Source organism: Sminthopsis crassicaudata, chromosome 5, assembly GCF_048593235.1.
Source record: "Sminthopsis crassicaudata isolate SCR6 chromosome 5, ASM4859323v1, whole genome shotgun sequence".
Taxonomy (NCBI): domain Eukaryota; kingdom Metazoa; phylum Chordata; class Mammalia; order Dasyuromorphia; family Dasyuridae; genus Sminthopsis; species Sminthopsis crassicaudata.
The window spans coordinates 129,633,118-129,658,964 of record NC_133621.1 but is presented as its reverse complement, the minus strand read 5'-3'; the positions used below and the strand labels follow the sequence as shown (position 1 = coordinate 129,658,964).

Genomic DNA, 25,847 nt, shown 5'->3' with positions numbered 1-25,847 from the left:
GAAACTGAAGAAATGAGTGACTCATCTAAGATTAACTAGCAATTAGTGTCTGAGGCAGGTTTTAAAGTTAGCTTTTTCTGACTCTAGGCCATTCGTTGCACCACTCAACAGCTCCAAAGTTATTCAAAGGTTTAGTCTGCACTAAGACTTTTGGGACACCTTTTATAAAGCCATAGTTTTTTTTTTTTTTGTTTTTGTTTTTTTTTTTAATTTTACTCCTCTAAAATAATCATTGTGGTAGCTAGATGGTACAGTGGATAGAGCACCAGCCCTAAAATCATGAGGACCTGAATTTCAAATCTGACCTCAAACACTTAACACTTACTAGTTGTGTGATCTTGGGCAAGTCACTTAACTCCAACTGCAGAGGAAAAAAGGAAGGAAAGAAGGAAGGAAGGGAGAGAGGGAGGGAGAAAACGAGGGAGGGAGGAAGGGAGAGAGGAAGGAAGGAAGGAAAGAGAGAGAAAGGAAAGAAGAAAGGAGGGACGGAAGGAAGGAGAAAGGGAGGGAAGGAGGAAGGGAGGAAGGGAGGATCATAGCATCATTTACCTGCTCGCTAACAAGCAATTAACATTTTCTCTTGATTTCAAGGCTCCAATGCTGGAAACACCTAAGTAATATGGGGTAGTGAAAAAATACATTGGACTCAAGAGTTCAGAAATGTGCATCTGAGATATAGCTTTGCTATCTCTTAGATACATGGCATTGAACAAGTCACTTAGCATCTCAATCTTAGCTTCCTTACTGGAAAAATGAGATTACTACATGAATCCATTAATAATGGATCAGAATGAGATTACACCTGTGAAAGCATACTGTTAAACACTATTGAATTGTAAGGTTCAACTATTGTCATTTTCAGATTAAGATCCCCCCACCTTTATCTTATTTTATCTTATTTATCACCTTTCACAATGGTCTCCTTAATTTGCTAGAAGGGGAAGCAAAGCTTCCTAGCTGGAAATGACATTCCTTCCACCCAAAGACTTTATTGTCAGTACATTCCTTTTGCTTGCCTGACTGCTCCCCAGGAACTCCCTGCCAGCAGTCCCACTCCTTTACTCAGGGATTTCACTGGAAGAGAGAAATAGAGGGAGAGAGAGACAAAGAGAGGCAGAAAGACAGAGATAGAGAGACAGAGCTAGAGATAGAGACAGAGATAGAGACACAGAGACAGAGAGATTATGTCAGAATCTCAGTGATCTCAAGACTCTAGCAAAGAGTAGTTCCTTTTTACAAAATGTTTCAGGACTCCCATCCTAAGCCCTTACAGGCTCTTCTCTGACAGTGCAGACCTTACAGGCTCTTCTCTGACAGTGCAGACAGAGGCAATTCTAACTTGTCTCTCTTTTTCTAACATTGACCCTGAATCTCATAATGGAAGAACCACCACTGAGGCAGGGCATTCCCAAATGTATGGATATATTAGATTCATTCCAATAGAATTCACTCTTCCTTTTCTCTTCCTTTTCCTTTTTCCTTCTCTCTCTCTCTCTCTCTCTCTCTCTCTCTCTCTCTCTCTCTCTCTCTCTCTCTCTCTCTCTCCTTTCTCTTTCTCCTTCCCATCCCCCTCTATTTCTGGGGGGTTTACATTCCCATGGATTTGATTCTATTAAAAAAAATAATGGTTTAACCAAAAGCTGTTTTTCTTTTTCCTTTGTATGAGCTACACTTTTGCAAGACAAGAAAATTTCACAACTGTGTTTGCATGTATAATGTGTATATTATTATTAGAATTTCTCAATATAGTAGTAACATCTAATAAAACTCTTTGATTCATTTTCCACCAATTTGAGATACATATTCCAAGGAAATGGTGTGAGAACTAGATGAGCCTGAGTTCTGGAGTCAAAGGATATAGGTTCATATTCTACCTCTTTTGTTTACTACTTGGGTGACAAAATCACTCTACTGCCCTGAACTCAGTTTCCCCACAAGTAAGAGAGGGAACTGGATCAGATGACTTGACATTCTTTCTAGCTTGGATCCATGGTCATTGAGAAAGAAAACAGGCTAAATTTTATTTTTTCACAATAGCCCTATTATAAGGTAGGACCTAGAGGGCTTGTGTCCTTTTTGTTGAACAGGATACTAAAGGCTCAGAGTGTAAGTGATTTGGCCAAGATCCTAAAACCAAGGTATAACTTCATTAAAACCTCACAAAATTCTGTGAGTTGTTTTTTTCTAAACAAATTAATAGTATTTTCCCAAGATTTCCAAATAGTTAACCTATTTAAGAGAACAAACTTTGAGAAGATATTTAAATACAATTGATTTCCTGATCTCAAAGCCTTCTTATCTATTCATTGAATCAGATATAGGGATCTTGTCTTGGCAGAATCAATTCTTTTAAGTTAAAATAAACTATAAATGCTTAAAAGGAATGAAGCTGAATATATTTAATTGTACAATTCAAACTTTGTACTATTTTAGACTATCTCCATATCTCTTTGATTCTAATAAATAAGTTTTTTTATTGTCTTTTAAACATATACTAATAATGTAGGTTCCTTTTGCAGATCAGTTTCCAAATTCTTCTCAGAATGGATCCTGCAGACAAGCTCATTATCCTCTGACAGATTTGTCCCCCATCCTAACCAGTGCAGATTCAGATATATCCAGTCCTCTGCTTCAGAATCATGTCCACATTGATATCAGCGCCTTAAATCCAGACCTGGTCCAAGCCGTTCAACATGTGGTTATTGGGCCAAACAGCCTAATTGTGCATTTCAATGAAATCATAGGAAGAGGCAAGTATTCTCTGATTTTGTTAGTTTTCTATAGAAGTTTTTTATGTTCTGTTTCAGCAAATAAGTAAGCATATATATGTATAACAAAAGTAATGTAAAGAACAAAAAAAATGATAAAAGCTTTTGTTTTCCATTCTGCATACATACCATGTTGGAAATCAAATCTCCTGAGATGTGGTCCTTCTATTACTGCTGTAATATGGTCATCTCCAAAGCAGGCAGAAATAAATCACATTCCTCTATCACCCTTTTTAATAATGACAAGAACATTTTTATGGAATTTTTTACTGCTTTTAATTGCAACCATTTTCACTGATGTCACCCTCCAATGTCTCTTTACATGGAAAACAGTGACTAACTCTTTCTAAAGCCCTAGTTCACAGCACCTCATGTCAGCATTCTTAGGAATGGTAATTTATAGCATTATCTTGACCTTGAGCAACATATATCACTTTCCAATGCACTTTAATTCCTTTACACAAAGGAGAAGCGAGTATTAATAATAAGGCAGTCTTTCTGGATAGCAGTAACAGCTAGCATAAATAACAGTTGAGAATGTTTTGCAAGAAAATAAAACACCCAGGAAAAGAAGATATAGGTAGAAAGTATATTCCAGATTCCTTTTTCTCTCTCAAATCTTTTATCTCAATCCAAAATTAAATCTTGAAACCTTTTCTCTGGAAAAGGCATAAAGAATATTTTGTTGTATTCCTGATAAATAAGCTGATGAGATAACTTACCTTAAATGAACACTAGGTCAAATTCTCATTTGAGGGGTTCTTGAGGAGGAAAGAGGGGAAAACTTGTGACCAGAGAGAATTCTCTCTCATTCTTCAATTCATTGTATTCCCTTTCCTTTTGCCATATAAAGACAGACTGTGTTAATAATAATAGATCACATTTGTATAGCACTTCACAATTGTATTTTTATGGAATTTGGTCCTTATAACAAACATTAAATGATAACAGATTTTTACATGATAATAATAGCACTTATAAACCATGCTATAAGGTTTACAATGCTCTTTTCAAGTATTATCTCATTTGATCCACACAACACTGGGAAGTAGGTGCTATTATTATCCCGATTTTGCATATGAGGAAACTGAAGTTAAGATACCTATCCAGGATCTTGTAGCTAGTAAGCGTATAAAGCTAGACAGGCTCTCAGGATTTCCTGATTCCAAGTCCTACACCAGATAACCGCTTGTATTTGTATATATTTATGTAAACATATATGTGTATACTTATATGCTCAGATAGATGGATATACTTATGGGCATATTTGCCCTGTATACATATGTATATAACATGTGCTACTTTGTATGTTGATATATCCTTATATGTATGTGTGAGATATACAATAGTCCTGTCAGGCAGGACATACAAGTATTATGACTGATGGGATCAGCAAAAATCTTTCTACTCTAAGAGATAAACATGCTCACATGAGCCTCACAGGAACACAGGGAAATGAGCTGACCAAGGGCTGTACAGCTTAAACAGGATATTGGCCATAAATCACAGAAGGGACATTCCCTAAAATGGCGCCTCTGCCTGCACCTAGCTAATTCTTCATACCTTTTAGTGACTCTAAGCTCATTAATATATAATTACTATTATGGTTCCCTGCCCCTCCCCCACTTAGATAGGGGCCGTGATGTCCTTTGGGAAATCACAAGTGCACTGTACGGAGTCCTTTTTTGTCTTTTCCCTATAGTGGCATTCTGCCTTTTCATCAGCCAGTCCTAGGCATTCTTGATCTTTAAAGGAACCACTTTCAGCCAGGCTAAGCTACTGCCTCTGCTAAGGAGAAAGCATTACCCCAAATATATGCCTTTGCTTGCTTTGGAGACAGTCTGAGTCTGAATTCTTTCAGGAAGACACTGCAACACACACCTAGTACCTCCATAATGTCCATTTTACAGATGAGGATACTGAGAATTAGTGAGTAAGCAATTTGACCAGGATTATAAAACTAGTCAGAGGCAAGTATTAAATCTCTGTCTGACCCAAGTTCAAGTCCAGCACTCTTTCCACCCACTGTATGTGCCTATTATTATTGTGATTACACTGGAGTTTGGGGAAGTTTTTTCTGGGGGGAGGGGTCTGGACCTGTGGTTTTATCAGTATGGAAACATCCTCACTGATGCAAATCAGCATGCCATCTGCACTTTATAGCCTTGGATATTAACTTGAGACTCCAAGATGGTGAGTTGGCTATCTAGGGGCAGAGTAGTATAGAAGAAAGAGTATTTTTTTCCCAAATGGATCACATACTACCTGTGTGAACTTAAACAAATCCCATATCAGATCTAGAACTGGAAGGGACCTGATTCTGAGTCCACATAGTCCAATCTTTCCCTCATTCATTTTACAGATGTATAAACTAAAGCTCGGGGAGATCAAGTGATATTCATTATCATAAGTTACCACAGCACTTATATACCTCATTTAACCTCCTTCTACTTGTTTCCTCAACAGTTAAATGCAAAAGGTTAAAGCAAATGGACTAGTCTCTATTTTCCCTGAATAGAACTAGATTGATAGGGGTCCTTTGGATAAACAGGCTGGACTTTCTCATTCTGCCACTTGCCTGAGACTTAATCCTAAAATCATTGATTAAACAGTCAGACACTTGGCACCTATGATGAAATTGCCTACATGACTGCCACTTGGAAAGCAATTTGCTTAGAGTGAGTTGGAACTTAGTGAAATGAATCTAAAGTAAGTCTACTTTGGGCTAATGACTTGCAACCCCTGCCAACCTAAATTATGTAGTCAATGGTGAATAATTGGTAGAAATCCTTGTTCCAAAAAACTAGTCTCTTATATCCTTTCCTTCTCAAAAGGTATGTTTAATAATACTATTTTGGTGATTCTGGTTCTGTTCATTAAAAGAATAGAAGTTTGCTTTATGACATTCATTCATCTAGTTTTCTTAAGTCTTCATGCTTTCACTCTCCATATAATAATCTTCTTTGTATGAACAGATCTGATTATATAATTTCTCTAAATAAGATCTCTTCAATCAGCCATTCAAGCACTGTGCTGTGCCACAGATACAAAAACAAATATAAAAAAAAAAGAACCTATTTATACAGAACTTATTTTTGAACAGGGAAGACAAGAAATTGATAAATAAGTAGACCCAGAATAAACATAAAGAGAATAAATATAAACTAATTAACTGAAAGGTAGTTTGAAACGGAGGGTATTAAGCAGTTGCAGAGATCAGGAAAAGTGTCATGTAGAAGATGACGCTTGAGCTATATCTTGAAGAAAGAGAGGAATGCTGTAAAATGAAGATATAGGAGGGAACATATTCCAGACACTGAGGAAAGCCAGGACAGAGGCACAACAAAGGGAAGAAGGAGGAATTCCGTGTGAAGAATTAAGAGAGAGCCAAATGAGTTGAACAGGGTTACAGAGTGTGGGAATGGGAATAATGTGCAATAAGCCTGAAAAGGGAGTTTGAGGCCAGGTTGTATAGGGCTTTAAAAGCTAAAAAAAATACAGAAAATACTGAAATACAGAAAACTGTATTTCAATGGTTCCCTATTATCTAAAATCCAATTCCCTTAGCTTGCCATTTAAATCTTTTGCCCAGCTTTACTTCATATTTTGCCACTTCAACATATTCTAGGCTTCCTCCAGATTACTAAGTTCCAGATGTCCTCCATTTTTCCCTGTCTATATCTTTTCTCAAAGTCCAGTATGTATGATACCTTTTCCAAGACACATTCCTTGATTCCCCTCCATGGTAATATCTTTGATTCCCCTCAAACCTTACATCACATATTGTTTACCTCTCTCTTATTCACATCTATGTTACCTTATATTAAAGTAAATAAGATTGAAGCTCCCTTCTATGGCACTTAACATAATGCTAGATACTAGTAGGTATAAATAAATTTGTTGAATTGAGTCATGCTGAATGGAACAAAATTAAACCAATCCAGAATAAGAAAATTATATTATATAATAGATCCTATAGAATGAAAATGTTTCAGTATTATACAAACTTATAAATTTATTCATATTCCTGAAACCTAATTCCAAACAATAATGGTTTAAGTGGCACAGGGAATAGAGCACTGACCTTGGAATCAGGAAGACTCATCTTCCCAGGCTCAAATCCAACTCTACCTCTTACTAGCTGTGTGACCCTGGACAAGTCACTTAACCCTGAGTTTCTTCATCTGCAAAATGAGCTGGAGAAGGAAATGGCAACTATTCCTTTGCCAAGAAGTCTCCAAATGGGATCACAAAGAGTCAGACATGACTGAAATGACTGAATAACCACAATAACATGGTTCATGTATAATTTAGGTATTAGGCCTATCAGCGCTGACCATAAAGATCATATTATGTTATTTATGTGTACATGATATACACATATATACATACATATAAATATCAAAGGGCCATGATCTCATCGATATCTCAATAATCATCATCCCTCCACTTCTTCAGATTGTGGAACGATCCTATCTCCTTTAGAAGAATTCTTGTTCAAATCTTTCTGTGATTCTTCCACACAAAAAAAAAAAAGAAAAAAAAAAAGTAAAGCATTGGAAACCTTCCCTCTGTTCTTGTAGCACTTCAACTGTCTATTAATCATACATCATTCTCATAACATAATTGTTCCACATCCTTTTTTAGGCACCATCAAGAACATGTATAGTGTCTTTTAAATAATTTGTAATATATATTTATATATATATACATATATATATATACTTATTCAGTTACTCAAAAATTTATTAATTTATATATATATATATATGTATTACATTTACAAAAAAGAAAAAAGCAACATGGCTTTTACCATATATTCCTTAAATCATTTCATTAATCAAAGTCTATACTATATAAATTTGCAACCAAGGAATTTGAAATCAATGGGGCTCATAAAAGGTGTTAATTAGTGATTGCTGATTATTGGGAAATAGTACAGTAAAAAAAAAATAATCTTCTTTATTCTTCTCATAGGGCATTTTGGATGTGTGTATCATGGGACCTTATTGGATAATGATGACAAGAAGATTCATTGTGCTGTGAAGTCCTTGAATAGTAAGAATTGTAGAATAGTACTTCTGTCAAGATTTATCAAATAAGAGAACATTTTTTCCTTTTTGTTGGACTAAACTTATAATAATATTGTTTGAGGAAACAAATTCTCAGTAAGGAAAATCTATCTACCAATAGATAGCAACACCTGCTCTGTAGCTTATATCTCTGAGACATGTTGGTTTAGTGAAATATAAAGTAGCTTGTCCACAGTTAATATCAGAGGAGGCAGCCTACATGTGTCAGAAAAAGGTGGAATCCAGAACTTCTTAACTCTGAGGCCAGTTTTTTCCACTATTGCATACTGACTCTAAAAACTGTCAAATTGTAGATAATTAAATAAAAAATTAATTTACATTTTCTCTTATAGAAATAAGCTGTTGCTATTGAAATTCATGGGTCTAATCCTGAAAATATGTTCAAGTTGGACTGTCAATAAAATGTTTTCCTTAAACAATTATCCTTATACCACTGATAAAAAAGGGTGTAGGTGAAAGGAGATGAGTATAATTTGGCTAAGTCTGGCAGATGACGTTTGTTTTGCAAATGATGATTTTTGGAAACTATTGGAAACATGTTGGCACATAAAATAAAAATGACTCATTTCATCCTCAAGCATTAAAGCAATAAAAAACCTCCTATTAAAAAAGAGAGAAAAGAAATAAGATAAAGAAAGGAAAGTACGCCAACAGAAAATTTAAAAATAATACAGTACCAACTAATTACAAACATCTAAGGAAAATAAGTATGCCGTGTAAATTGAGGTTTCATACAAAGATTAGACTTAAAAATAGGAGAAATTACTTGAGTCCAGTGTCTATCATTTTCAAGCTACATGACTTTGGGAAAGCCATAAATCTCTCTGAATCTTAACTCTTCCATTTGTAAAATAGAGATAATATTGATGCTTACACTACCTACCTCAATGAATTATTTTGACAATCAAGTAAAGTAATATGTTTTTAATTTTTTAAACCATAAAATACAACATAGATAAAAGATATTTTTACAATTATTTTTTTCTAATTGAAACTTACTCATTGAAATGCCCATTGTATTTTAATTGTTATTGACTGAGACAGTCCTAAAATGTTGCATAATTCTACATGTCTGTAAATAGGATATATAGAATATTATGTAATTTTTTTCTTGATAACTCAGAATCAAAATTGTTGTTGTTACTGTTGTCCAGTCATGTCTGACTTTCCATGAGCCTGAGGGCCATAGTCTGTCAGTACTGTCAATGGGGTTTTCTTGACAAAGATACTAGAGTGATTTGCCATTTCCTTCTCCAGTAAATTTGGGCAAACAAGATTAAGTGACTTGCCCAGGGTCATACAGCTAGTAAGTATTTAAAGTTAAATTTGAACTCAGGTCTTCCTGATTCCAACCTCTCTACTGCCCTGAGCTACCTATCTGCCTCCAAAACCAAAACAATGATAATTAATTATTATGTTACACTGCAATGTGGTAGGTTTTCCATTTCTTCCCTTGTATTTAGCTGATCAGCATTTATTTCTGTTGGTTATAGTCTCATTCTTATAGTTGCTCTTCTGTTATGGTCTAAGAAATAAGATAAGCAAGGTTAGAATTATATATAAATTAAAGGGAATCAGTGATGAATGTTGGACTGAGTACCATCTACACAAAAGCTCCATTGAACAGGTTTTATGACAGAGTCAGAGCTTCAAAGAAGTCTTAATGAAGTTTTAGCTTCAAATTTGTATTTCAGGTGGACAAAAAGTTTTGTCTTTTGTTTTGTTTTTCTTTCCAGTTTCTTTACTTCTTGGATCTTTTATTCTTGGTTTTTAAGATTCTTGATTACATTCTGTATGCTAAATTGTTAAAAGTATGACCTGAAGATAAACCACGTTTTGCTCTATACAAAAACTAAAAAAAAGCAAATGATGCATTCTTCAATATGTTTCTTATTATAGCTTGTATCAAGAAACATAACATGCCTAATATACTCAGCATATCACTGGAATCAGAAAATATTCTTCTCTTTGCTCTGGCACTGACCTGCTCTGGGACTTTGAGAAGACTCTACTCAATTTTTTCTGAGTCCTACTTTCCAAATCTGTAAAATAGTGGCAGAGTTGTTCATTTAACCCTATGGTAATATTCTTTGGATCCATAAATACAAAATCATACAGTCTGCACAAAAGCTAAATACTATAGCAAATATTTCATTCTGTAAAATATTAGTATGACAAAATATTAGTGTGACATCCAAGCATATCAAATTAATGGGTCCTCAGCACTGTTTCCTATTAGTTTAGTTAGATGTGTCAGGACTTAGGTTAAGTGTTTGGTATATAGTAGGTGCTTGACAAATGCTCCTCAGTTTGACTAGATTCTTTCCTGTAGGTAAAAAACCTGAAAAATGAATTCTGTTTGTTCATTTGCAGAGGAGAAACTATACCATTGCAATGTGGATAATAGGAATTATGTCATTTATATTTGGATGGACATTCAGGAAATAGAATAGCTTTAAATTTCCATTGATTTTTCTAATTCTGAAAAAATATTTGTCTTACATATATATATTGAATCCTGATTCCCCAAATTGCAAGTACCTTTCCCATCAAAATTTTCTTGTTTTTATTTTAAATATGTATATAATGTTATATTATATGTTACTAACAAATCGTGTATTTTGGGCATTTTATTTTATATATATATATATGGGCATATAATAGGAATTTAATTAATACTTGTTTATTGGTTGGTTGTTGATTGGTTAATGAATTATTCCACAATGAAATTTGATATTATTTTCTACCACTGAATTTCACAGGAATTACTGACATTGGAGAGGTTTCCCAATTTCTGACTGAAGGTATTATCATGAAAGATTTTAGTCACCCCAATGTCCTCTCACTTTTGGGAATCTGCCTTCGTAGTGAAGGGTCTCCATTGGTGGTCTTGCCATACATGAAACATGGAGATCTTCGAAACTTCATAAGAAATGAGACTCATGTAAGTATTTTACTTGAATTAGCTTCCTGCAGAAACTATCAAAATAGGTCAGATTCAAAAATTTCTTCAATTTTTTATCAAGTATCTTATATTCTACTAATTCTACTAATAAATACAGAATATATGCATATTACAGATAGAAAAAGAGACAAAGAGAGCAGACAGACAGACATTAAGGACTTACTATGTCCTGAACCCTCTTCTCTTCAAGATGCTGGGGATGCAAATGCAAAACAATTCCTGTCCTCAAAGAGTTTATATTCTAATGGAGGAAGACTACATATAAAAGGATATTGAAAATCAAGGAGTAATTCCATAGTGGAAGGGGAGGAGAAGAATAGGAAGTACTTTGGAGATAAAGTGAAAATATGCTTATTAGGATAGGGACACCCAGAAAGAGTCCAAACTCCTGGTGGAGAAATATGTGGCTATTTGAAGAGAAAATACTTACAATCTGAGTAATCTGAAAAGATAAACTTCCCCGAAGAAGCTATACCTGATCTGAGATATGAAGAGACTCACTTTGTCTTTTAGCCATAGTAGCTATTTCCCCAACTCTACACTCATCTCTCAATTCCATGTCTCCATACAGCCTGTTCCACAGGTGTTTAATTTATTCCCTCCTTTCATTTGCCCCCTTAGAATCTCTAGCTTCTTTCTGGGTTCAACAAGTGCACCTCTTATATGAAGTCTTTTTAGACCCCCCCCCCAATTTCAGTATTCTTTCCTTCCTCAAATATTGTGGCCAAATAAAATTACTTGGATTTGTCAACTGGATATGATGTTTAGGAACAATGACATAAAGGAGAAAGTTTAAAATGACTCCAATGTTATAAACTTGGGTGACTGAGCAATTTGTGGTGAGAGGGAAGGATAAGAGGAGAAGTTTATCAGTTCCTTTTGGAGAAATTGAGTTTGAGATACAAACAAGACATCCAGAAGAAAATGTCCAGCAGGAATGGAATCTAGTCTAGTAGTAGAGGTTTATGCTAGGTGCCTACATTTAAGAGCTATCTACATAGAGTCAAATGAGTAACAAACATTTATTAAGCACCTACTATATGTAGACATGTGCTAAGTGCTGAGGATACAAAGAAAGACAAGAACAATCCCCACTTTTAAGGAGTTCGTGGTCTAATGAGGAAGACAATACGTAAAGCATTATGTACCAAAAATATGTAAGGAATAGAATGTAGTATTTTACCATAAAGATTATAATTGAACCCATGATAATAATGAGACAATAGACCGTAAGACACAATCGCTAGAAAATTCGGGCTTACTAGTCAGCCAACTCTCCAGGACAGTGCTAGGCATACTTAAATATGAATGTAAATACAGAGAAAAAAATAATTCCTACTCTCAAAAAGCATCCATTCTAATAGACTCACTAAACCCCAGCAAGTTTCAAAAGTTGAAAGTCTTTAAGCATCCATGGAATTAAGTGTAGATTCACTTCCTTGGCCTCTCCTGTCAACTTTCTAGGTAAGATTCTAGCACCAGAAGAGCTTTACTCTTCATCCACTTCAATTACAAATAAAAGCCATAAATTTATTAGCATGGTTTAATAAAATGAAATTTGATTCCAAGGAAATCAAAGTGCTGGTGTTAGAGAAGATCCTGTAGTCAGGCAAGAGGATAATGTCTAGCCTCTGGCTTTCAAATGTTTCAGTAAATAAGGTAGATTCCCATCTCAAGCAGCAAGGATGTCTTTTGGTACCCTGCCAAAGCCATGAGTGATTAATTCTTTGTATTTACTTTGACAAGGTAATTCACCCCCAATATGATAAGCATGATACTCTGAAGACAAAAGTTAATCTCCAGTGTTTATAACAGAGTTGAGTTCATGATGGTTCTATGAAAACTTACTGTGAATGAATTTTCATTTAAAATTGTGATTTTTTTTTATTTTCAAAGATTGTGCTTCTGATGATTATCTTGTACATAGGACATTTCATGCATTACTGATTGCTCTACACTGATCCTGAAAAAAAAAAAAAGGACTATTTTTGACTAGAGGTTGCAAGCATTATTGCAAAGCCCACCTTCCTGTTTAAAACTTACAAAATTAATTATATTTTCAAAGGAGCAACCTTTTCTGATCATGACCTACTAGTGTGTTTGGTCTTTCTGTTGTAGCATTTAGTTGTATTCATCTTTTTAGTTCGTGACTTGGGGGGGGGAGGTTAATAGTATTTTATTTTTCTAAATACACACAAAGGTAGCTTTCAACATTAATCTTTGCAAAATCTTGTGTTCCAAATTTCTCTCCCTCTCCTCTTCCTTTCACCTCCCCAAGACAGCAAAGAAACCTACTATAGGCTAAACATATGCAATTATTCTAAACATATTTCCATATTTGTCATGCTACACATAAAAAATCAGATCAAAAGGGAAAAATATGAGAAATTAAAAAAAAAAAAAAAAAAAAACCAAGCAAACGAGAACAACCAAAATAGGTGAAAATACATGCTTTGATCCAGTCTCCATAGTTCTCTCTCTGGATCTGGATGACACTTTCTAGCACAAGTCTATTGGAATCTCCTTGAATTACCTCATTGTTGAAAAGAGCCAAATCTATCAGTCTATTATTACATAATCTTGTTACATCTACATTATTCTCTAGATTCTGCTCACTTCACTTAGCATCAATTTATGTAAGTCTTTCTAAAATCAGCCTGATCATCATTTCTTACAGAACAATAATATTCCATTGCAGTCATATACCATAACTTATTCAGCTATTCCCCAGCTGGCAGAAATCCACTCAATTTCTTGCCACTACAAAAATGGACTACTACATTTTTGCACATGTGAGTCTTTTGCCCTCTTGTGTGATCTCTTTGGGATACAAACCCAGTAGAGACATTAATGGATCAAAGAGTATGCACAGTGTTATAGCCCTTTGGGCATAGTTCCAAATTGCTCTCCAGAATGGTTGAATCATTTCACAACTCCCCCAACAATGCGATAGTATCCCAGTTTTCCTACTTCCCCTCTAACATTTATCATTATCTTTTCCTGTCACCTTAGCCAGTAAATTTTTAGGTTACCTACCTCATTTCACCCTACTCAAGCAAACTAAGGAATCCAAAATCCTCTGCCTCCATGCAATTTAGTTTTAAGAGTCAATTTTTCTTTATGTTAACTTATCTTGCTCATTAGGAAATAATTTTAGATTACAAGTGGTGCAAATTGTTTTGTACCCATGCAAAAACAATAATAATTGCTACCAAAAAAAAGTTCAAAACGCTTGAGATCAGAATTTAAGTTGATTTATCCTTTAATTGTGTCCTATGTATTATAGAACCCAACAGTGAAAGATCTTATTGGTTTTGGTCTTCAAGTAGCAAAAGGCATGAAATACCTCGCAAGCAAAAAGTTTGTCCACAGAGACTTAGCTGCAAGAAATTGTATGTAAGTATAAAATGTTCCATCTGTATGTTCCAAATTATTTAGAGATTAAGTGAAACAAGGAGAAATGTGGTGGTGATTTTCTCCCTACATTTTGTGACTGTAAGCATTTTGTTGCCATTATGTAAAAGGTCCTTTATTATAGTTACAGTTTCAATTGATGTATAAGCATCGTGTTATAAGAATGTGGGTGGAACTTTCAGGATTTATCCACCAGAATTTTAAAAAAGACTCTCTGGAGGGGGTCTTGAACAGCTGTTATAGGCACTTGCTTTTCTTGGTCCTTCCCACCAGTAGCCCCTAATGTTGTGGTTTTATGCTACATTAGCTTACAGAAAGGAACCTGATCTTCAGCATTCTGCATTATAAAAAGAGGGAGGAATAGTAGGCAGATACCATTTCACTGAGACTGCTCAAGACTTGATTTGGACTTGGACTGGCTCAGTCCTACCAAAAATGGTATTTAGGAATGAATATACAACGAACTTTATTTGTGTCTGGCTGCCTAAGCTGTATAATGCAAAGGTCAACAGTTAGTGATTGATTCAATAGTTTCCCATTTTATTGCACTGATTCATGATATATGGTATGAATGAATTAGTTGTTTTTTAATTGCCAACCTTGGTTTTACTGCAAATGGAATGGATTAAAGCCTTTTTTTAAGTAACACACCCTAGATATTTGGAATTAATTTTTATGGAAACTTGATATTTTTCTTGTGTACTTATATAATGTATTATAATCCTTTACTAGGAAAGAGGAATGATATGTTCTCTCTGTACTAAACAGATTGGTCCTTGGCCAAATTGAGAATAATATAAGATGGCATAGACTATACCTATTGCAATGTAATGTGCCCCTTTAACCTTAACTCTAGATCTTAGTATTAATTAAAAATGACCTATGAGAATTAATCATGGTTTGTGTCAAAAGTTGATGTGCCAAAGTGTAAAACAGCACAAGATACGATTCCATGCCATGTCAACATCTAAGCAGCAGCAAAGGGATTTTCTTGGCTCCATGTAATGAGTACTGTCATAGAGGTGGCAGGGTCAATCCATTTATGGATTTGTAATACCAATGTCATATGTACTTACTCAAGACTTCCATTTTAATTTAGTGCTAGTAAATAGATGCCAGATATGAAAAGCTCATTCCAAAAGTCATAGATTTCAAAGGCAAAAGCTACTTATTATAATCCAGAGACTATTCAGTATCACTATAAATCCATTTTCACCATTATAGATAATAATTTTTGTCATTTCTGTAGGCTGGATGAAAAATTCACTGTCAAGGTTGCTGATTTTGGACTTGCCAGAGATATGTATGATAAAGAATATTACAGTGTACACAATAAAACAGGAGCAAAACTGCCAGTGAAGTGGATGGCTTTAGAAAGTTTGCAAACTCAGAAGTTTACTACAAAGTCAGATGTGGTAATGTACACATTCTATCTAACCTGATTATACTGTATTTCTTATGAAATTCATATTATATGTTCTAATACCTTGGTAACTCTATTGGACTTGATTGTTGTTCTGTTAAATAAGAACTCAAATTGTAAATTTGAGTTTAAAATAAGAATAGAGATACATTGTTAGAAATAAATTTATGGGTGTGATTTTGATTCATTCCACTACATGTAATAGTGAAGTACATATGGTAGGTGTTTAAAAAGTCATTGTTGAATTTAATTTAATTCTAAATTCATTCTTGTTCCTCTCTGCTACTGAAAGACACTCAGAGAAAATAATATTTTAAAATGTCACTATCAGAATAATTATTGGTCATATTTCATACTATAAGGAAGAATACACCATAAGTAATATAATAAATACCCTAAGGTTTTGATAGATCAGTGATACACATGCAAATTAGCATAAGGTTTAAACCTTCCCTTGCAAACCAAGCATTTGCATGTTGAATTGTATTATTTCTGTAGCATGTGTTTGCTTATGCTATGTGTATTTTATGGTTCATTTCCAAAAACTAACTCATTAGCAGGTAAGTACTACAAATGATTACTTAGAAAGAAGGAAAGAAAGGAAAGAAACATTAATTAAGTGCCTGCTATATGCCAAGGACTGTGTTAAGTGTTTTACAAATATTGTCCTATTTGATCCTCACATATAACCCTGAGAGAGAGAGATATTATTATTATGCCTGTTTTACAGTTAAGGAAACTGAGACAAACAGAGGTTAAGTGAATTGCCCAGGATTACACAGGCAGTAAATGTCTTGAGATCAGATTTTTAACTCAGATCTTCCTGATCCTAGGTTTACTGAGCCAACTAACTGCCAGTTAGGCCTTGCTAATACCATGTAGGTGAATGCAAAAGCAACTGAAGTGTCAGTACATCTGAAAGAGAGCTTATGATAATGCAGATGTCCATATTTGTAGTTAAACACATTGAAAAGAACTTTTGAGTTATTAGAAGATTCTGATGTTCAGATTTGGAAAATGTTGCTATGATGATTTTGAAAGCAAGCAGAAATAACTAATTCCCATTTGGGACCAGCTTTGTTCATCCTGATTAGATCAGATTAGATCTAAAAGCTCCTAAAAGGTTTTTTAAGAATTTTTTTTAACCTGGTCAAGATCTAAATGGATAAAGCACCAGAAGTGGTCAGAAAAACATGAATTCAAACCCAGGCTCAAATGTTTACTTGCTATGTAATCCTAGGCAAATCCTTTAAGCAGTTAGCCTCAGTTCTCTCATCAGTAAAATGGGGATAAAAATAGCAACTGCCTCCCACATGTTTATGAGAATTAAAAGAGATAACATATATAAAGCACTTTGCAAACCTTAAAGGACTTTATACAGTCTTGCTACCCTTGATATTATCATCATCATCATTTTTATTCATAAATAGGTTTTCTATCTGCAAGTAGAATGTGAGAGAATAATTGAATGCTATTGGCTCCTTTACTTCCTCTTACCTAATTCAGGTTTATTTTATTAAATATTTAGAAATGTAGCTAATGCCTTTATTATCTCCACATATACATCCTTGACTGCAAGTAGCCTAGCAAGGTTGCTAGGCAAAAACAGACTTTCTGGGCATTCTGCTCCATACAATGATGCCCTGCACATCCTGATTTATGCTCATTTATTTTTTTTTATTCTGGCATATGTCCAGTGGGAGAAATATGACCTGGTAGATTCTTGAGTTTTCTATGAAGCACTTTGATCTCTTTGACTCAAGAAATAGCATATTATCATAAAGCCTGGTAGACCAAACAAAGACTTAGGATCAAGAATTCTTGAATTTTTAATCCCAGCCTGAATTCAGATTTATTGCTGAATTTTTAGCAAGTGACTTAACCTCTTCGTGTTACTATTAGCCACAGTTCTAAGATGCTGCCATTCATTATAAAAACTGTGATTTTAACTACTAATGAAATACACCAAAAATTGCAAATTAAATAGAATTGCATTGCTTAATATAGCTTGCTTCCAAGTAGAATCTGAACTCTTAAAATAAAATGTCCTTGTACTGAAGATTGCACTATGTCTACTGAAAGAAAAACAAATATATTAGTATTCTCTTAAAAAATTGTTGCACAAAATAACCATATTTAAAATTTGGGAAATTTTTAAAGCATCATGACAACTTAAAAAAGAGTATTTGCCAAATGAGTCTTCAGCAAGGATTCTTAGGTTTTGTTGTGTTATGAATCCCTTTGGTAATCTGGTGAAATATATGGACCTTTTCTCCAAATAATGTTTTTAAATATAATTTGGCACCTACTATGTGCCTGGCTATGCTGTGCATTGGTGATACAATTAATAACAAAGCAAGATAAGTCCCTGCACAGAAGTTTATAGTCTAATGGGAGGGGACAACATGCAAAAGAAAGCAGAAGAGGGAGAAGGAAGCGTATTCTCTAGAGTTTGAAACTAGGAAGAGCAACAGATTCTGAGAAGAGTGAACTGAAGAGTCCAGTTTCTGCCCTCTATAAAGGAAGGCATTGGGAGGAGTTTATTACTTTAACAAACTCCAACCCTCCAATTAGAGGTAAGAGAAAGCTGAGAGAGATTGTCAGTAATTGGGTTAGCACAGTGATAAGGTGATGAGTTTAGCCGGATGAGGAATCTTATTCTGTGGAGTTGAAACCAGGTAGAGCAGTGGATTGCAAGAGTGAAATGAGGATAACCAAAGAAACCAATGATGTTTAATTAGTTATCAAAATATGTAAAAATACAAGCTCACAGATAACAAATAAAGAACCTCTAGAGTTTCTGAGTTTGTGTATTCCTTTTGCCCATCCGTAATTTGTAGCGATGGAAATAGATGCTTTTCATTTCATACTTGTTCAAAGCATAATAGAGTTTTAAGAACACTGGATTTAGAGTGAGAAGACATAAGTATATATATACATATATATATATATAATATATATATGCATATATATAATATATATACATATATATTATATATATGTATATATATATATATATATATATATATATATATATATATAGTTTATTGCTATAAGTGGTGGACAGCAGAGTCTGAAAGAGAAGACCCTGGTCTAAGAGAGTAAATAGAATGCCACATCAAGACAAATTCATGGAATTTTGAGAGCTGAAATAGAGGAAGAGAGTAAAGAACTCCAACCAGCACCTCAAAGCCTGAGTCTGACCAAGAATAGCATCTAACAAAGGGGTACCATAGAATTTGGAGAGATGACTTTCCTGTACAACTTAGCATCTGGAAACAGCTCTTTTATAATGAAGGCATTCTAGGGAAGCCCATCTGTGTTCTTCTGTTTCCACACAGGGCTTTGACATTGGAAAAATTTAGAGTGGCAAAAATATGAAAAAGAAATACTTTAAACCTAAACATCTAAAAGCTTGTACTAAAGAACTGCATAATGACTTTACATAATTTTAAAATTCAATAAGTTCATTTGATACAACTTCATGCAATAAAGCTTCCAGATTCCCCTGTGCATTAGACTACAGTGTTGGCTATTGGCCAGTAAAGGGCTCAAGGCCTTAGGATTTCTCAAATTCTATCATATTTTACCCTATTTTAATCAAATTTGTATATGTCATGGCATGACACTCAAGAACTGCTTAAGAGAACAACAGAAAAACAAAGAAAATGAAAGCTGGCCCAAATCAACTAACTTGTAAGAAATATCCAAGTCTGCTTCTCATTTCATATCTGTACAAAGCATAATAGAGTTTTTAGGAACACTGGATTTAGAGTGAGAAGACATGAGTTCAAATCCCAGCTATGCTTCTTATCTTTGTGATCTTGGGAGAGCCTCCATTTAAATGATGGGCATAGATAAGATGATTTTTATAGTCTCTTTCAACTCATAAATCCTTCTTGGCCATTACTCTTATGGTCACAAAAACAAAAACAAAAAAAATGTATTTTGGGTGAGGGCAAGGTAACTGGGTTAAGTAACTTGCCCAGGATCATTTAATAAGTGTTAAGTGTCTGAGGCTGGATATGAACTCAGATCCTCCTGACTTCAAGACAGGTGTTCTATCCACTGCACTATCTAGCTGCCCCCAGGAACATATTTTTGGATAATAGATAGTCCAGGATTGTGGGAGGTTTTTTGCTTTTGTAGTTTTATTCTCTCTTCATTGCAGGGGACCCCAAATAAATATAATGTTATGTTTATAATATAATATAATACAGTACAGTACAATATAATACAATAAGCATAGTATTATTTCAATAAATATAATGTTATGTTTATAACATAAAGAAGCTATGTCAAGGACGAGATGTGAGTGTGTTTAGAGAAGTCAGCACCAAGGAGCAGCAAAAAAGCTTTGAGACAAAATGGTATAATTCAGCTGCCCACATGATTATTCATGGGAGCAAATAGCAGGAAACAGTTAGCAATAACTGAAAGATGGAGGTTCAGGCTCTTAAAAGATAACATTCAAGAAATCCCAAGGAAAAGAGAGTATTCTTGCGTATCTTAGAAACCCTCTGCCATTCTGCCAGCTGGGCAAATCTCTGCATAATATTAGATCTCTTTTCCTTCAACCCCTTCCTATTTCCCATTGTTGAGAAAACAATTTTGTAGCTTGTTAGATTACTGCAAGCATATAGAACATAAAGCAGAATAATAAATGGGAAAGATTTCAGGTATAGGCAAGGAAATCTTTTTTAATACCTTTGCCAATTCATGCTTTCCACACAGTTGTATTTATCACATTCCCTGATCCAACTACATCAAGACAGTAATCAATCAAACAAACAAAAGTTATTTTAAGAGTCAAAAGAAATGCACTTTGGGAAATTTAAATTCTTCCCCCCACTTCTGATGGCCCCAAGCACATAGCAGTGAAGAGACAGGGGAAATTTTTCCATTCTCCCTTTCTTTTGATTAGTCTCTTAGCACTTTCCCATCCTGCTCTAACCTTAACATGGGAAGGGGAAAGAGAAGGAGGGGAATAAGCATTTATGAAGTGCCCACCATTTGATTCTCCCCACTTGAGGAGAGGGGAAAAAGAAAAGAAGAAAAAATAATGTTTATAATTTAGAGAGAAAAGAAACCCAGGAAGATTTTTTTGAACTGATAAAGAGTTAAGTAAGCATAACTAAGAGAACTATTTATAAAAGAACAACTTTGTTGTAAAGATAAACAACTCTGAAAAACTTTAGATGTCTGATCAATATATGATCAGATAGGATTCCAGATGACTAATTAAGAAACAGATTTTCAAGTGTACAGAATGAGACATATTTTTGACATTCCCAATTTGAGAATTTGTTTTGTTTGACTATGCACATTATAAGAATTTTGTTTAGTTTCCAATGTAGAAAAGAATAGACTTTTCAGCACTGAGAAAAAAAAAAAGATTACATTAAGAAAAACTGTTCCACAGGATCTACCATGCCTGCATGCCTGCAGGCCTGCCTTCCCCATAATCTTCCTTATAACTGTTTGCAACTGCAAGAAAAAAACCCTAGTGTTATCTATTTCCTGGAATAAAGTATAATTTTACCTACAAGGCAAAAAAAAAAAAAAAAATATATATATATATATATATATATATATATATATATATATATATATATATATATATATATATATATATAAACTCTTCATGGAAACTCCTGAATATCCCTTCCTTACTAGATTTTTCAGTCTCAGAGATGCAAAATAAGGAGGGTCTATACGCTGCAGTGAGATATGTCTCCAAGGGATTGGGGCCAGAACCCAGACAGTTGTTTAAAACAATGAAGTGGGAAGAATTTACCTCACCTCCCTTCTAAGAAATAGGGGTATCACAAACATTCTGGAGAATAATATGGAACTATGCCCAAAAGGCTATCAAACTTGATATATAATACCCTTGATCCAGCAGTGTCTGTACTGGGTCTGTATCCCAAAAAGATCATTTTAAAAAGGGGAAAGGGACATGTATGTGCAAAAATGTTTGTGATAGCTCTTTTTGTAGTGGCCAGAAACTGGAAACTGAAGGAATGCCCATCAGTTGAAGAATTGGCTGAATAAGTTATAGTATATGAGTGTTATGGAATATTTTTGTCCTATAAGAGATGATCAGCAGGATGATTTCAGAGAGTCCTGGGCAAACTTACATGAACTGATGCTGAGTGAAATGAGCAGAACCAGGAGATCGTTGTACATGGCAACAACAAGACTATATGATGATCAATCCTGATGGGCATGGCTCTTTTCATCAGTGAGGTGATTCAGGCCAGTTTAAAAGGTTTTGGGATGGAGAGCCATCTGCACCCAGCTCTCTATGGAGACAGAGTGTAGATCACAACATAGCATTTTCACTTTTTTGTTGTTTGCTTGCATGTTGTTTTTTTTTTTTTAACCTCATTTTCTTTTCCTTTTTGATCTGATTTTTCTTGTGCAACATGATAATTGTGGAAATATATATATAGAAGAATTATATGCATATGTAATTCTTCTACATGTTTAACATAGATTAGATTACTTGCTGTCTAGGGAAGAAGGTGGGGGAAAGGGAGGGAGAAAAAATTGAGAAGGCTTTGCAAGGGTAAATGTTGAAAACTCTCTTTGCATATATTTTGAGAATAAAAAGCTTTAAAAAAATTTTAAAGAAACAGGAGAATCAAACATTCTAATGTCAGGAAGACCCTCTGTCTTCCAGCTAGTTGGTGAAGAGGAGGATATATCTCTGTTATTGCTTGCACTGCTACAAAACAAAACAAAACCAAAAACAAAGCAAAAAACTACACAGACTCTAGTGCATGATAATGAAACAGATTTGAGGGAAATCCTGTAAAATACATACGTTATGATCCACTCTGGAATTTGTTTTCAATCTAATATGATTAATTTTAAAATTAATGCTAACACTTAGTAGTTAAATTTCTCAAAGTGAAAACATTAATACCAGTTAATAGATGTAACTGTATCTTTCTAGACTAAATCTTTAAAAGAATTTGGATTGGATTGTATATCCTAATGCTGCAATTGCTTTCAAAAAGTCTTTATTGCCTTATTCTTTTACTAAATAATCTAAGATGCTGTTGAGCTATTCTAAGGGGAACATGTTGGTACATTTACCAGAGAGGTGCTATCATATTAATCACAGGTGATATTTTAATTATTGTTTAGGCTTAGAACTTTTTGAATACCTGACAAATAAATGTACAGCATATAGTTCACTTTGCCTGATTCCAGTTCAAACATGTCATAAAATTGGTATCCTATTTTTCAACCTCAAAGAAAATCTGCTCTTAATACAATATGCTTGAAATGGGAGAGAGTGTATCATTGGATATTTACGCACATTCTCTCATCACTGAAATCTAGTAAGTTAGCTCACATTTCAGGTTGCATGTTCAAACCATTCTAACCTGAATTTCTTTTTTTCTTATTTTTCCCCCAGTGGTCTTTTGGAGTGCTGCTCTGGGAACTAATGACTAGAGGAGCACCTCCTTACCCTGATGTTAATACCTTTGATATAACAGTTTATTTATTGCAAGGTCGGAGGCTTTTACAACCTGAGTACTGCCCAGATCCTCTGTAAGTTCTTTGGTGATTGGGGTTCAAGTTGGGAGGTGGTTAGGAAATCTCTAAGAAAATGTTGCTTCAAATAATCTTTCTCTGGTTTCTCTTTGAAACAGGTATGAAGTTATGTTAAAATGCTGGCACCCAAAAGCTGAAATGCGTCCCTCTTTCTCTGAACTGGTCTCAAAGATATCAGTCATATTCTCTACATTTATTGGAGAACATTATGTTCACGTGAATGCAACCTATGTCAATGTAAAATGTATTGCTCCCTACCCTTCCCTTTTGTCATCCCAAGACAACGTTGACAGGGAGGTGGACACCTGAAAGGTTGCCCCCATAATTCTCTGTGTATAAGAAAGCTACCATAGTGGTAGTTTAAACAAAAGCAGATGTTCTATCCACTGTCGTTATTTTTTTATCACTGCCTTGGGGAAAACACCATCATTTGCTTGTTGTTTTTGCCCAAAATTGCACTATTATAAGGATTTTATATTGTGTTATTTAAATCCATGCAATTCTAAGGAGTTTTCTAACTCATCAAATTATCTGGACCAACTGCTGCTGCCTAGGTTTGAAATTTGTATCACATTTGGGACATAAACTCTGATCCATTAAGTTAAAGTGTATATAGTTGACAAAAAATCACTGCTCGGCTTGGTTTTAAATTGCTAGTTACATTATGAGAATTGAAGTGACAAATTTTGAATGTTTAATGGACCATAGTCAATACAGAAGAGGAACTGTCTTTGTGACATAGAGACAAACATAGAGACCACACTACCTATTTAAAAGTCCAGTATTTCAAAGAATGTCTTTTCATGTTGTATAGGTTCTAGAATTTTTCATTCTTAATCTTGATATTTTTGCCCATTAGGCAAAAGGGTTCATTAAAGGACTATTGAGTAAATTCCCTTTCTTAGGGAAGCATTATATATGTCAAAATTTTAAAACAGCATGACAAAGAATGCTTTTATAAATTCATAAGGGTGTTTGCATATTGTATAGACAACTTTTAGATTATTTTCCTAAATAAAATAGTCCTAATGACATATTCAATTGTCATTTAGACATCAGCTCTCAAAAAAAAAAATACTGTTGAAGTTGTGACTTAATTGATTTGAACATTTTGGATGTGACTATTCTGTGGGAGTAAAAACTTAAAGTTGTAATGATAAACATTTCCAGAAACAAATCAGTATGTATCTTGAACAGAACAAGTCTGACTGAAATTTTTGGTAATTCTGCTTTGCTGTGACCCTTGTTTATGGCAATTCTAGGAGTCAGTAACCTAGAAACTTTAGTCCCTGATGTCCAGGTGGCTTGTTCTCCATGACATCACCAAATAGTGATACAAGAACATTCATTCATTTGGTCCATTTCTTCCACTGTGCATGTAGATTTACCCAAATTATGATCAGAAAAGTACATTTAAGAATCATGTTCCTAAAGTTCTGACCAGTTAGAATGGAATCCAGTAGCTCTAGAATGAACCCTTGTGGTGTTTTGTTCTGTGGAATCTTGTGCCTACTACTGTATAGTGCATGTGGTATAGAATGGTTTTGTCCATGTAAGCATAAAGTATTATATTTTTATAAAAATGTTTATTTTTAACGACATACACAATGTTTTGTTAGGCCACAAAATATTGCACTGTGAACATTTCAGAAAAGGTATGTCAGACTTGGATTTATATCTTGGGGTGATTTTTTTTTAATGACTGTAAATAATGATAAGAAAATGCACTGATTGCCAGTACACCCCACCCTCATGACATCACCTTCACTTAAGGCCAAGGGTTAGTTAGCATAGCAAACTAGAATGGAGTACATGTTACACTGAAACTAATGAACAGTTTTACTGTTCTTGCAAGAATTATTATAATCAAAAGTTCTTTGATGAGGGTAGTAGTCATCATCAGATCCTCTGTAGTGCAGACACCTTTCACTTCAGAGGTACGTATTATATTTTATATAATGTAGATTCAATGAGTGTCTGCAAATTGAGAATGACTCTCTGACAGGAATATATCATCTCTATCCATTTCTTGGCTACAAAAGTACTTGGGACATAAAGAACTTGTAGGAGTGAAACCCACTGACAAGGACCGTACACCTGTATATACGTGCTCATAGAAATTACAATGTGAAAATCATGTTTACTATTTATGAACTCTTTCTTTAATAAAGTTAACATTGTATTTGGGACAGCCTATAAAATTAAGTGATTCTTGTAAGAATCTGATACTTGTCTGTGCATATATACCTGCAGCCGATCTGAATGGTACTTTGTATGTTTATAGTTGTTGTTCTGATATAATCATAGGAGTCAAATAAAGAGATTAACATCCTGTGTCTTTGGAGTTAGTTCTTGCTAGCCACACTCAGTTTCTTACTCCATTTACATAAATGACAAAAGAATTTTAAAATTGTTTTAGAATTACAAAGTCAAAATAATCCACATTTTGGACAGTTTTTATGTTTTGCCATTACATACAAGAATTTGCATTCATGAGTCGTATTCATTTGCTTAACCTACAAACTATTATGTGGACTTTTAACTTTGAAGAAAGATGGCTTTACAAAATGAAGACACCCTTTCATGGATGTTGCCCTGGCTTACTGAACTGACTA

At 34.4% G+C, this 25,847-nt stretch overlaps 1 protein-coding gene across 1 annotated transcript in view; it reads left to right on the top strand.

Moving 5' to 3' along the window:
- Positions 1–25,568, top strand: part of MET (MET proto-oncogene, receptor tyrosine kinase) — a 155,099-nt gene extending 129,531 nt beyond the window's left edge. Inside the window, exons 15-21 of the mRNA XM_074268218.1 lie at positions 2,520–2,750; positions 7,746–7,826; positions 10,624–10,805; positions 14,113–14,222; positions 15,490–15,655; positions 23,093–23,229; positions 23,331–25,568. Of these exons, the coding sequence (XP_074124319.1) occupies positions 2,520–2,750; positions 7,746–7,826; positions 10,624–10,805; positions 14,113–14,222; positions 15,490–15,655; positions 23,093–23,229; positions 23,331–23,541 (1,118 nt within the window). The 3' untranslated portion in view covers positions 23,542–25,568. The remainder of the gene's footprint in view (positions 1–2,519; positions 2,751–7,745; positions 7,827–10,623; positions 10,806–14,112; positions 14,223–15,489; positions 15,656–23,092; positions 23,230–23,330) is intronic.
- The last annotated feature ends 279 nt before the right edge of the window (positions 25,569–25,847 follow it).